The sequence below is a fragment of the Macaca thibetana genome, chromosome 12 (assembly GCF_024542745.1).
Source record: "Macaca thibetana thibetana isolate TM-01 chromosome 12, ASM2454274v1, whole genome shotgun sequence".
NCBI lineage: Eukaryota > Metazoa > Chordata > Mammalia > Primates > Cercopithecidae > Macaca > Macaca thibetana.
This window is the reverse complement of record NC_065589.1, coordinates 102690505-102706011: the sequence shown is the minus strand read 5'-3', so window position 1 is coordinate 102706011 and position 15507 is coordinate 102690505. Positions and strand designations below refer to the sequence as shown.

Genomic DNA, 15507 nt, shown 5'->3' with positions numbered 1-15507 from the left:
AAAAACCATGCAATTGGGTGAAATTGCAGAGGCAGTAGGTCTCAATTTTGCTTGCATGTGTGAAATATCTGAAAGATTTAAATAATATAGATAACACAACACAGGCTAGAGGAATGAAAATCTTTGTAGACAATGTTTTAAGAAGGATGAAATGATTAACTGCTGAAAGTAGATGTAAAATAATAATTGAGATTTGATCATTACATATGGCAACATGGAGGACATTAACTAAAATCAATTAACTTGACTTTCATAAAAGGTGTTTCAGCAGAACAGCAAAGACAAAAACTTGACAGAGGTGGGATCAAAGAAAAAATATAAATAGAATAATTGTGGATAACAACTATATTTTCAAGTAAGTCTTCTGTTAAAAAAAAGCGAGAGAGGGAGAGAGCAGAAAAATAAGATTATTACAAGAAAGACATGGGGCACAAGTGAAGGTTTTTCCAGAAAGAACTTGGCAGACAGGAAAGTAATCATAAAGCAGGAGAAAGAGGGGACAGTTGTGGGAGATGTGTTCATGAGTAGCCAAGAAGGGTCTGGACATGAGATGGATAGCATAGGATTAGATGTAGCCTGGGGTTCCTAGTAACAAGAAGAAAGACAAATTCATGGGCATAGGAGAAAGAAGCTGGGGGGATGGGCTAATGTGAGTTTGTGGCAGCTCTCTTTAGATGGTTTCTATTCATATCAATGAAATATAAAGCAAGTTTCTCGGCTGAGGGTAAAGTTGGGGAGAAAGCATTGGAGGTTTCATGAGAAGGAGGAGGTGTGACATAGACATCTAGGGGAGTGGGAGAGTCAGTGGATTAGGGAACTGCATAGAAAGGCTTAGTAAGTGCCCATTTGAAATTAGTGATAGAATTAAAATGAGACCAAGCAATATAATTATGTGTTTTTCTTCAGTTGCATTCATCTATGGGATGTCAGTTCAGGAGAGATGAAGAATTGGATTTAACCATGGTTATGGTTTGCTAAGAAGTGCAAAAGAGGGGAAGAGAGAGGAAGGGAGATGAGGGTGTACACAGGGAATGGTTATAATAATGGACCATGGAATCAAAGCTGAGGGAGGAAGAAAGATAAAATCTTTACAGTAAGAGAAAGGTGAAGAATGGGTAAATAATTCTTAGAGTGACAGAGACTGAACCTGAAAAATAGGGGATGGCTAAAATTAAGATAATGGAAGGAGTGGATACAGGAAATCAGAAGATTAATGTAAACATCAAAGCATGCTTCCCAGATGGCTTCTGGGTGCTGCTTTTACTTACAGTACTGACATCTGTCTCCTGTGTATTCCGGCTGGCAGTGGCAGTAAGGCTGGTTTCCAGCAGTCACAATGCAGGTTCCTGCATTTTGACAAAAATCCTCACAGACTGTCTTACCACAGTTTGGCCCAGTGAAACCTAGTGCACAGCTGCAGGTGGGTCTCCCTGTTGGAAACAATAAGTAATAAAAAACAAATTATTTGACTGAAACAGTTTATTTTCAAGGAATTTTCATGGGATAAAAGTTGAGAAGCCAGGTTTCTGGTCAAGGTCCACGATTTACTCTACAGGCAGTAACAAGACTTCTTTGGGTCTCAGTTTTTCATATGTTCAAGGAAATCTAGGTTAGAAGATAGCCAAGGTTCAATTCAGTAAAATAATCATTTCATGAATAATTAATTATACTTGCATGCATGTATTGTTTGCTTAAAATACTTATTTTTACTTCTGTTCTCATATCAATTTGACCCTTCCAATTATTTTTGTTCTCCTCATATGTGGTAATACAGATTATATTTGCATTAGAACCTAAAATATAATTTCACATTGTTTAAACATCATCTACCAACCACCACTGAATCTACATAAAACATTAGCTTACACATGCTATAAATAAATCTTGTAATAAGTTTAAAGTAGACATGTAATTTATAATAATTGGATTTAGTAACATTAACTTTTATTTGACTTAAATACACATGCTGTGGTTAGTACATAAGTGCTAAATCTTATTTTGTCTAATTTTGATATTGTTATTCATGAGAATGGACTGTACTTTCAGTCTAGTGAATAATAGGATGACTTAGAAGTTTAACTTGAGCAGCACGTAAAACCAAACATGACAGATCATCTTGGACTAGTTTCCTTTATTTACTCAGTGGGGACTAACATCCGGATGAAAGGTGAACAATCCTGTATGGTGTTTTGAACATAACATAGTTAACTCTTGTATATAAGTTTCTCTAACTGCTCAGGCTGTCAAGGACTGAGTAGAAAATGAAATATGGAACTAGCTCTGTAGGAGAGGAGAAGGAAAAAGAAAACAAAACAAAATGAATGGATATCATTTAAATGATAAAATAATAAGTTTCAAAGTTTGCAAAAATGTAAAGAAATAACATGAAAGAGTATGAGAGAGAGACTTTCATAGATTTCAGTTAACTAAGACTCAGACAATATCACTCAGTTGACTAGCATTAGAGAATATGCAAGCCATCTCTCTTATCTGTAGATAAGAGAATAGACCTAGAGAATATTCATGCCATTTCTCTGTCATCTTTATAGACACAGAAGTGTAATTAAACTTATTAGAGAAATGCATGAGTGTAAATCTTACTTCAGGTATGAAAATGATATGATTGTTCTCTATTGCTATAGATTCTACATTGGAGAAGTCTAAATCTTCTGAGAAACATTCCTCAGCGAATACAATACTTACAAATAAAATTCATATACATTTTTAAGAAAACGAGTGAATTGAGGCTCCATAACTTATCAACTTTACTTTGAAAGGACTCTACATGCTCAAAAATGCTAGAGACTGATGCCCTAAATGAACAAAGTAATATACTTTTTTATGGTGACTAATCTTACTTTAAAACTTAGCATTTATGAATGTTATTAGTTTGGTGGCAGAAAAATGCCTATTAATGACCTGAGAAGCAAGGTAAATTTTATACACGTTAAAAGCTGAGTAACCTCACATTTATTTTGTTGCCAGAAAATGTTCACAAACTTTTAGTAGATATTTTCCTTAAAATGGCAATGTATTTTTCTAGTTGTTGATATAGAAACAAAATATCTTCATTGGCATATTAGTAGGTGAAAAACAAAGCTACTGGACAACAGAAAAAATAATGGTAGAAAATGAAGAGGTTAATAATTGTTGGAACAAGAGTAATGAAAAAATCAAGAGGCCAAAACAACAGAAGTAATTCTTCAATTACAGTCCATAGATGCCTTACAGAGATACAGAACAAGCAAAAAGAAATAAAAATTACCATGAGCAAAACAATGCAATAAACAGTGTACAAAGTACAAAAACAATTAAAGTACATTAGAACAATCTGAAAAGGTGTCACACAAACATATGATGTGATCACTGTGGATTCATTGTTTCCTACATGTGTTTCTCTTTTTTTTGCTTAAATCAGGGTTGGGAAAAGAAGTAAAATGAGACAAGTGTGAAAGAAACAAACGGTACCTGCTGAGGTATTTGAAAATTCTTCTATCCCAGTCACTCAAAGAAATGACAATGAGCTTTCATGGTTTTGTCTTATTTACAGCTGTTTTGAAACTACAGCAGGGTGACCAGGTTGTCCACAGCTAGCATATGCCTTAAATCATTCAGAGTGCAGCTGAATTATTTTTAAGAGTTCTTATTTCTCTTCCTTTGAAGAGCAGATTTCTTTTTGACAAGTAGAAATCTTCATATTCAGGGGAATATTATCTAAGTGAAACTGTTTGGTGATACAGCTGATCTTTTGTTTGCTGATGGGAAAGGAACCATCTGTTGCAAAATTGTATAATGGGCCCTATTTGCTGTTTTCAAGAATCTCTCTAGGTGCACCCTAACAAGTTGCATTGGATTCATTTATAAAGATTTTTACGGAGCAGAATTTGATTTTGATACTTGAAAAAGAAACAGTCCTGTTACAACGATTAAGGTACAGATTTATAGCAGCGATACATCCAGGGAGCTGGGGAGTTGACAGCCCACAAGGGTAGCGCAATCTGAAAGAGCATCAGTTGACCTGAGGAAAGAAGGGGAGGCTCCATACTTCATGTTTCCGGGCTCTAAATCAGTCCAGTTTTGACAGTTTCCTTAGCTCGGACACTAAGAGTAAGGTTTTCAGACTGCCTAGATTCATAGCCTACGGGTGTCAAGTACTAATTGTGGGACCATGGGGAAATAAATGTTTGTATCCCTGTCTATAAAATCAACATAATAATACTACCTACCTCCTGCAGCTGTTGGGGAGAATCATGTAGAATAAATTAGGTAACACATGCGAAACATTTCTAACTGTAGCAGTCACATAGAAAGCACACAGTTATATTTTAGATCTGATTATTATGATTGGTATTATTATTATTTCTATTAAGTGAGATTCACCTTTTTTAGGTAGGACTTATTCTGTGGTTATGTCTATCAAAGTACTTAACCATTTAAGTGAATCATTCTGAAACTTTTATTAAATTTTATATTTTATTTCTATTATTTATCTGAGATAAAGTTAAATTTGAATTTACTCTTATGGTAGTGATGGGCTAGAGCTGAAATTCTCCATCAACTTTACTCTCAGGCGCTTTTAGACTTTGAAGAATGAGTCTTTCATCTCCCTTTAGCTTATAAACATGCTCAATTATATCTTTCCAAAGGAAAGAACACACATACTACAACAGCAAACAAACCAAAAAGCAAATCTAATATCTGCCAAGTCCATCTATCTGTACAAATTTTAATTTTGGTACATCCTTGAGCTTCTTCAAAAGACAATTATACTCTCTGCTCCCAATTTGACGAATATGTGACAAAGTAAAATATTCAATTATAAAAATCACATTCCAATCCTTCACTGAAGGTACAGTGTTTTTTTTTTAATTTAAAAAAGTATCTTAATATATTACTTTCTTTGTGCTCTCAGAAAAGAGGCCAGGACCCTCAATATGAATGTATTGCTCATATAGACTGATTTTAATTATTTGGTGGTGAGAAAGTTTAAGAACAATGTGTAGTGTTGCCTATATATATAAACATATGTATATATATTTTCTGTAGTTTATATATTCTGTACTTTATATAAAGTACAGAAAACAAAATGCATTAGTATACACTAATATATGAATATATATGCAATAGTGTACATGTATGTGTATGTATGTGTATATATACATACATATATTTATACATATGTATACACACATATACTTTCAAAACTCACCTCTAATCACTTCTTTACTGAATCCATTAATTACTTCTCCACCATTATCTTCTTCAAATTTTCTCTTTAATTACCCAATGTTGACTAATATCTCTACCTGGAAGATCTTTCTCCAGTGACTTCTGAAACACTAGCTTTATTGGTTTATCTTTTTTTTTTTTTTTCTGACTGCCTTTTTGTATAATAGTCTTTATGTTTCTCTTTCTGTCTCTCAAAAAGTGTTCTTCCAAACTTCTTTCTGGTGATATTACCCAATTTTATGGCTTAAATATTTATCTTTCTATCTAAATGCCTCTGTCCCAATTTTCTGATTCTGGGCTTATTCTTCTTCCTAAACGAGGAAACTTTGTCCTCAATAGCATATATACTTTCACTAGACTATAGCTGCTTTTAGTGTTAGGTCTACTTCACACTGAAATTGCACTCTGTTTGTTAGTTAACAAAGGGTTTGCTAGATGATTACTATGAGGGTTCATTTTATGTGTCAATTAGCCTGGGCGAAGGGATGCCAAAGTAGCTAGTAAAATATTACTTCTGAGTGTGTCTGTCGAGGTGGTTTTGGATGATATTGGCATTGGAATCAGTAGACCAAGTAAGAAAGATATTTCCTCACCAGTGTGGGTGGCCATCATCAACTTCACTGAAGGCCCAAATAAAATAAAGGTGGAGGAAAGGTGAATTCTCTTTCTTGAGCTGGGACATCCATCTTCTCCTGGTTGAGGACATCGGAACTCCTGGTTCTTGAGCATCCAGACTCAAAGACTTACACCAGAATTGCTTCCTCCTTCCCACCTAGTTGCTCAAGTCATTGGCCTTAGACTGAGAGTTACACAATTGGCTCCCTTAGTTCTCAGATTTTTAGACTTGGACTGAATCACACGACTGCCTTTGCTGATCCTTGAGTGTGCAGGCAGTATACCATTGGACTCCTCAGGCTCCACAAGCAATGTACCAATTCCCGTTATAAATCTCTTTCTCATATATATATATATATATACATACACACACGCACACATACACATATATATATGTATGTCTTGTTGATTCTTTTTCTTTGGATGATACAAATATATATGCATAAAATAAATGGAGATTAGTTCTATTTATTTGTACTATTTTTCTTCGTAGATTGAAATTCTTTGTATATATCTTCTAAAATGTTCCAGCAAGTAGTCATACTGGAAAGTCATAAAAATAAACTCTTTTTTACTTTTTATTTATTTATTTATTTATTGAGATGGAGTCTTGCTCAGTCGCCCAGGCTGGAGTGTGGTGGCGTGATCTCAGCTCACTGCAAGCTCCACCTCCCGGGTTCACGCCATTCTCCTGCCTCAGCCTCCCAAGTAGCTGGGACTACAGGTGCCCACCACTACGCCCGGTTAATTTTTTTGTATTTTTAGTAGAGATGGGGTTTCACCGTGTTAGCCAGGATGGTCTTGATCTCCTGACCTTGTGATCCACCTGCCTTGGCCTCCCAAAGTGCTGGGATTACAGGCGTGAGCCACCACGCCCGGCCTATTTATTTTATTTTTTTGAGATGCAGTCTCGTTCTGTTGCCCAGGCTGAAGTGCAGTGCCACAGTCTTGGCTCACTGCAACCTCCGCCTCCTGGGTTCAAGCGATTCTCCTGCCTCAACCTCCCTAGTAGCTGGAATTACAGGCACCTGCCACCATGCCTGGTTAATTTTTTGTATTTTTAGTAGAGATGGGGGTTTCACTATGTTGGCCAGGCTGGTCTCGAACTCCTGACCTTGTGATCCTCCTGCCTCGGCCTCTCAAAGTGCTGGGATTACAGGCGTGAGTCACTGCATTTAGCCCATAATAATAAACTCTTACAATTTAACTTGATAACAGACAATAGCTAATGTCAAATATGGTGAAGATGTAATTTAAATCACTAATCATCTATAAACAATAATAAATATTATTAAGGTCTATATTTTATTTAAACATTGTATTGCTCATAAGAAAAATGGAAATGTCTTGGAATCTCATAGAGTTCTTTAAATTTCACTTATATCACATGTCCCTTACATAGCAAAATCTGTGTCAGTAAAAATGGCTGATTGTATAATATTTCATCACTAATATTTAAAGGAAAAACATCAATTTGGTGCAGTGTTAAATAAATTGTTTTTGGTATTGGGGAGACCTGGGAATAAAATCATGTTTGATTTTTAAATTGTGTAACTTTAGAAAACTTAGATTTCCTCTCTGCATCACGTTCTGTAAGCAGTGATAGCAAAACATACTGTGTACAGGTAAAACACATGGCACAATGCCTGCCGCATAGCCAGTCCACAGTAACTGGAAGTTTTACTATTAGTTGTAATATTGGCATTATTACCACTATTATTATTAAACAAATTATCTATGCTTAGACTGTTATTTAAACTTGACTGAGTATATGCCCTTGCTATGAAGCTTCATATAAAATTATATTGCTCATTTTTTCTTATTTTTATACTTTTGGACATAAGATGCCCATAGTCAATTCATATATCTCAGTTGAAATAATATACGTTGAAGTACATAACAATAGAATAAAATATTTTCTATTATATGGATAAATATCTGCATGGATATTGTAAAGATTTATCATTAGTTCCCATTAAAGGAGCATTAAATTTATATGATTTGGTTGCATTGTATCTCTAGTAAATGGACCTATTTAACTATATGTCACCTTTAGTTATGTAGTCATAGTCAGCTATTTCTTTGATATGGGCAGATAGTGCTGATTTTCAGTGATAATAAGTAATGTATTAGAGCACTTAATTTGGAATAATCAAGGTTCTCAGATTCTGGTCTTAATACTTAACCACTCTAGATCACATTGAAAAAATGCCACAATGTAAACATCATACAGTAATAAAAATTAACATATCTAAGGAATTTAGCAGAATTCTTATTATATATAAGCATTCACAATATAGCAATTGCTACATTAAAGATATAACTATGTTTATACAATTTCCAAAATAGTATACTATGCTCAATATAGAAATTACTACCTATTTGCTAATAATTGTAGAGTAAAATTTGTTGGGATACGTTTTGTCAAGTAATATATCAATCACTATTGACACCCATTTTCTCAAAAGCAATATACTTTCATTTGAATATTGTAGAGGTATATTATGTTGATATTTTTCAATAACTTACTGTAATCCTGGTGAGCATCTGTCTTTAAAAGCTAGATTTATTTGATAAACTGTTGTTGATTATAAAAATATTACTTATTGATATAATTTAATGAATATTTAATGACAAAGTATGCAAAAAGTCCTCTCTGCTTAATATTGGACAGATATGTTATAATTTATTTTCCTCTACCTACACAAGGCTTGAACAAGTATGTCTGATTGCCACAAAGGAATGCTAGCAAAAGTAATTCCTTCTGAGCTTTCTGTGACATCGGGACCGATTATTATTTCTGTGCAGTAGATACATGCTACTGAGCATTATTAATCTGCTCTCTTTTTAAGCCAATTTTTAATTCATACTTATTTGTCTGTGTGAACTATGACACTTACTCCTATTTAACTTGGTCCTGGTTGAGTCAGTCTGGTGCTTTCAAATTTTTGTGTTTGAGTATGATGTTTTCTACCTAACTAGTTTTATATATATATATATATGATTTTTTAGTTCAGTTGGTCTGATAAAAACATTGAATGTAAGGAATAGCAGTATTTAAGTGACACTTAAACTGCAGAGCATACTTATAAATGTTTATATTTAATGCCCTTCTATGAAAATACTATCAAAATATGACATAATACTCAAAACATTTTTACTATTTGGACAGTGGCCACATTCCTGTCCCTTTATATAGCATAGACATCATAAACTGAGACAAAGTACCACCGTGTCATCCAGTTAGTTACAGGACTGTGATAGAAAAGCCTATCTCCTGACCTCTTGTCCCCAAGACTACTCTCCTTTGTGAATCTGTCTTGACTTCAGACTTTGATTCATGGAATAGAAGTTCTGAATGCTTTAAAATAAAAATGCTAGTCTTTTCAATAAGGAGATTTGACATTTTACTTTTCTGCTTAATGTAATGCTTTCCTGGATTTAAAGTGAGTGTCCATTTATAAATAATTTCAGCAAGTTGACTATGGCTGTCAGGTTTTCTTAAGTATCAAAAAGATTACACAGAACTATTCAGCAAAGCCTGACAAAGAAAAGGAAGAATTGTGGGCTTTATCTAGCTCCCTCCCAGGTACTTCTTAATATATTCTGATATGCTTCAAATTATAGGTCACGATTTATTTATACTTCTGGAACATTTATTTTCAGCCAGCATTGTGTAAATAAGATTGAAGCATTTTTGTCTTTTCTGTGAATATAAGTAAACTAACTTAAGCCTTCTAACATTAGTCTACAGAGCCGGAAGACTGAATAGTTTAGAACTGCTCTCACCATATGGTCCAAACGAATCACTAACTCTGACGTATGAAGCCAGCAGCAAAATTAGACAGAATCTTACTTTTATTATCTCACAGGTATTTTATGAAGATTCAAAGGGAGAGAACAGTGTCTGGCACTTAGTAAGCAACCAATAAAAATAATTATCATGATCCTGACAATATTTTAATTTCTAATAATAGTTTCCAATAATAATTATTGTTGCTATTTTTTCAATAATAACAGGAATACATGTTAATTGTGGGGTATCTGGAAAATATGCAAGTATAAAGAAGGATCTATTTCTTTATACAGACATTTTATGTATACATAGTTTCCCTACTAGGCTCTTATTATACAGCAGTTGCATATCCTATTGTTTTTGAATTTAAGTTTCTATCTCCAAATTTGTGATACCACAAATAACACAATTGAATGTTCTCACTTCTAAATTTGTTCTTTTTTATTACTACCTAATCCTTGGGACACATTTCAAAAAGTGTTAATATTTAGTCAAAGGACATTGACAACTTTTTAAACTCGTGCTGAATATCTCAAAATCACTTGCTGCAAAGTTTGCATCATGAACATTGTCTTCTGGTAGTGATTTGCAAATGCTGGTTTCCTCCATGTCTGACTGGGCTCCTCCTCTGCTTCCTGCTCCCCAAACTCCTGCATACATGTATGAGACTTACCTTTGCCACTTTCGTATTATGCTTTCTGTGTTTTTTCTACTTGCCTTGTTAGAGTTATAATTTCCTATATTACATACTTGTTAAACTATGTTCTTTGTGTTTTCAATTTTAACATCATTAATTATTTACCTGAAAATGATCATACTATCTAACACAATCTACAGATTCATCGCAATTTCTATCAAAATGCCAACGTCACTTTTCCCAGAATTAGAAAAAACTATCCTAAAATTCATATGGAACAGAAAAAGGGCCTGAATAGCCAAAGTAATTATAAGCAAAAAGAAACTGGAGGCATTACATTACCTGACTTCAAATTGTACCACAAGGCTATAGTAACCAAAAGAGCATGGTTCTGGTATAAAAATAGATGCATGGATCAATGGAACAGAATAGAGATCCCAGGAATAAAGCTACATGCTTACGGCCAACTGATCTTTGACAAAGTTAACAGAAACGTACAATGTGGAAAGGACACCCTATTCAATAAATGGTCCTGGAGCCCTAACTCTCACCATATACCAAAACAAACTCAAGATGAATTTAAAATTTAAATGTAAGAGCTGAAACTATAAAAAATGCTAGAAGAAAACCTAGGAAAAGCTTTCCTGGACACTGGCCTAAGCAAACAATTCATAACTAAAACTTCAAATGCAAATGTATCATTAACAAAAGTAGATAAATGGAACTTAATTAGACTAAAACACTTCTGCACAGCAAAATAATCAACAGACTGAACAGACAACCAAAGGAATGGGAGAAATTATTTGCAAATTATGCATCCGACAAAGGGCTATAATATCCAGAATCTAAAAGGAACTCGAACAATTCAACTATAACAACAACAACAACAACAAAAAAACCAAATAACTCTATTAAAAAGTGGTTAAAGAACATGAACACTTTTCAAAAGAAAACATACAAATGGCCCACAAGTATATAAAAAAGTTCAAAATATTCACAAGAGAAGTAAAAATCACAACGAAATACCATCTTACATCAGTTAGAATGGCTGCTAGTAAAAAGCCAAACAATAACAGATGGCAAGGATGTAGAGACAAGGGAACACTTATACACTGTTGGTGGGAATGTAAATTAGTACAACCTCTATGGAAAACAATACGGAGATTTCTCAAATAGCTAAAAATAAAACTGCCATTTGATACAGCAATCCCACTACTGAGTATATTCACGTAATGGTAAGAAATATCATTATATCAAAAACATACTGCATATGTAATGTATGTTTATAACAGCAATATTCAGAACAGGAAAAATATGGAATCAACCTACGTGTTCAACAACGAATGACTGGATAAAGAAAATGTGACATACACACACACACACACACACACACACACACACACACCCACCATGGGATACTACATAGCCATAGAAAATAATAAAATTCTGTTTTTTGTAGTAACATGGATGAAACTGAAGGCCATTATCTTGAGCAAAACATCTCAGAAAGTCTATTACCACCTGTTCTTACTTATAAATAGGAGCTAAATAACGTGTACACATGGACATATTGTGGAATAATAGACATTGGAGAATTGGAAAGGTGGGAGGAGGGTAAAGGATAAGAAATTACTTAATGGGTAAAATGTACACTATTCAGCTAATGGTTACACTAAAAGTCCAGACTTCACCACTACACAATATATCCATGTAACAAAACTGCATTTGAATTCCCTAAATTTACACAAATAAAAAACACAGCCCAAACAAGTCAAGTAGAACCAAATATCCAGTTTTCAGCATTCCTTAAATATAATTAATACCTATGTTAAGGGAGCTAGGATGCAAAGATTGATTTAAATAAAAGTCTTCATTTAAATGAGAAGTGAAAGTAAAGCAAAGATGGGCAGTTTAAACGTATGTTCACTCTTCAAGATATCAGTTAGGTGACTGTGTATTTTATGCTCCACATACATATATGACTTGAGATCCTTCACTACATATGTTTTGTCATTAGTTTCATAATGTTACAAAGTTATCAAAAAATTCCTGGCTGAACTTGACTTTGAGCAATCTACCATCTGATTTGGGGACAGTTACCAAGACAGAAAACCCTTGAATGAATGAGAAGGAATTATCTTTCCGTCTATTTTCCTGTTACTGTCAGGGTATTTCCCATTGCAGAGAGGATTCTGATTTTATTTCCTTCCACAACAGAGGCCTCTTTCATCCTCTTGCTTTATTTCGGGGGTGGGGGGAATTACTGCCAAAGTCCTCAGATGTGGTGGCAGAGAGAACTACAATGACGGCTTCTGCCTTCTTCCTGTATACTTAAAATATTCAATTCAAATGTGTTGCCTACCATATCCCAAATTGCACTTTCACCTCTTAACCTAGTAGGTTAGCTGTGCTTTTGCATATTTTCAGACTCCCAAAGTAAGATCTGCTTCCCCTCAGCATAACTCCAACTTTAAGAGTGGAAGAAAGTAATTGGGAATGTTGTTTCAAATGTACAAACCCTCTAGTTCCATTCCTCTAAATCAACTGGGTCGGAAAGCTTGACTCACTTTGATGTAAACATTAAAAGACTAAATAACAGACCTATAGGAGTAAAAAAAAATACCAAACATCTTGTATATACTATAGAGAATAAGTGTTCATACAAGTAAAGATTAAGTGTAAATATAGCTGTTAACAGCATAAATGTCTTAATGATATCTATGATGCATAAAAACTTACAAAAATTTTCTCTATTTTCAATAATAAATTCCTAATACTACACTTTACTCTGATTTCATTATTTTGTCAAAAGCAAATTTTATCTTAACTCTATCCTCCTATGAGCAGGTCATAAAAATAAACGACATGGATCCTTATTGGTATAATCAATATCAAAATATTTCATTTTTTAGTATCTTTTTATATGAATATAGCTCAGATATTTTATTTTTAGTGTTCATTATTACAAAAAATAACCTTAAGGAATGAGACAAACCCATTCCTACATGTAAAATTTTAATTATGCCTCACAGATGTGTACTTTTAATTAACTAGTGACATTTCTTTTGTTCAATTATTATTGTTCCATACAACTGTCATAAACTTATAAATTATAATTAAGCCTGCCCCAAACCCTAGTTATATAGTGTCCACATAGGAATTTGCCAAAAGGCTTAACTGTAAGTAAACCAACAATGAATAAATCCATGAATTGCTCACTGGGATTTGTTTAACAAATTAACATTTGTGTGGAGATAATGAGGTTCTACAGTCTATAATACCAAACAATGTTTTTATAAAACCACATTTTAAAAGTGAAAAATGATGCTTTTTAAGTGACTTAATTACATATCATATAATTATTATTAGATGCTGTAAAATAAACTACATGTCTGTATCTCATATTGAATTCATATGAGAACTAATTTATATTAAAAAATATTTTTCCTGAACATATTATTTATGTAAATCAGGATATAATTGTGTGCATGGATAAAGTTGAACAGATTTTGAGCACGCTCCAAAGTTTAGACAAATGAGTTGAACAAAACACTAAAAGTTGTGCTGTATCTATATACAACTCTGGATGCATCAACAAGACAGCAGATTCAATGTTTTATAGAGATTTATCCCTGCGGATGCGTTGCAGGTACAATAGATAGCAATAGTGTGGAATTTCAAATTGTTTACTTGGCCTAAATATTTCTAAATATAAATATAGATAAATCATACAGCTATAACACCATGGTTTTCATTATCTCAATGAGAAAATTAAGTTACCAATTAAATAATAAAATTTCCAAACAATTCATTTTTTATGAGAAAAAATTTTTTTCTAAAGGAGATATTATGTGTGTTACTAAAATACACTCACATATTCCTATAGTAACAGAAAATACTTTATGATCTAGCCTCCCTTAGGAGAATAATCTGTGCCTTTTATATTTCAATCTAATCAAACTCCTGAATATTTTTTCAGAATGCTATTAGTTAGAATAATTCCATTATGAATTAATAAGACAAAATATAGACATAAAATTATCAAACTTTTCCTATTAGAATGCATTTCAGAAACAGCTTGACTTTTCTGATCCACACTGAAAATTCTTCATGTAACTCTTTCAGTTAGCAATACATTAAATACTTCAAAACGTAGCATAAACAATAGAAGCAGTTAGAACTCCCAGCAAGATAGAAATTAACCATGTAGGGGAATGTGAAAATAATATAGACTGATTTTCCATTTGACTAAATTTGCATTTATGGTAGTAAAATTAAATGCTCTTGAATCACAATATAATAGTTGTATGATATCCCTTGCACTGAATATTGGAATTTGCAAATTAGATTTTATTCATTGGGGTTATTTTTTTCTTATGGAATGTATTTTAAATTTAATACAAGTCAGTGGAAGAATATGTTTCTATGTTCGTTTATGGGCTGCACAGAACACTTTCTGCAAACATGGCTATTGTATAAATTAATAATAATCTCAAATATATCCTAAGATGTAGAAATCTTGAATTTTCAAAGCATGTTATATGACACAGTGTGATGCCAAAAGAGTAGTTACAATTTTAGATGGGAATCAGGATGCTATCAGATTCTCTGTTACTGTTTATTTACATTTAAAATAATCCTAATTTTCAATAACAATTGATTTTTAGCATTAGGAAAACTATTTGTGCAACAATAACAACAACAACAAAAATCCATAAACTTTGGGGTAAAACATAGTAAGCCTAGAAAATTGGCTCTACTAATCATTCTGAACCAGGGGCAAATTATCTATAAACACTGAGCCTGTCACATGGTACATGCTCAACCCAGAGTAATGACCATTAGTATTGTTAAATTTTTGGCTTGAACTTTTATATACTGAATTTAGAACAAATGCCATTGATTTAATTTTGTGTTAGTATATTGTGTTAGTCTATTCTTCATTAAGATACTAGGAAGTATGATTGTAACATTAAGTATTTTTGATTCATATATAAGAAAAAATGCAAAAGATTTGAAATACAATGACACTGAAATATTTACCTAGAACTGATGGTACGCAAGTTCCTCCATTCTGGCAGTAGTTGCTACAGTGGTTGACTTCACATCTTTCTCCTGAATAACTGGGCCAACAGTGACACCTCAAATCACCCTTCTCATTTAAAATGCATCTTCCTCCATTTTCACAAGTTAACTTACATGAATCATCTGTTTATGAGAAGAAATGTAC

General features: G+C 33.2%; 1 protein-coding gene across 2 annotated transcripts in view; it reads right to left on the bottom strand.

Moving 5' to 3' along the window:
* Positions 1–15507, bottom strand: part of LRP1B (LDL receptor related protein 1B) — a 1933102-nt gene that overhangs the window by 70983 nt on the left and 1846612 nt on the right. For both annotated transcript variants that reach the window (XM_050752792.1, XM_050752793.1), the window contains exons 83-84: positions 15321–15485; positions 1269–1430 (exon numbers count right to left, since the gene is read on the bottom strand). In XM_050752792.1, coding sequence (XP_050608749.1) covers positions 1269–1430; positions 15321–15485 — 327 coding nt within the window. The remainder of the gene's footprint in view (positions 1–1268; positions 1431–15320; positions 15486–15507) is intronic.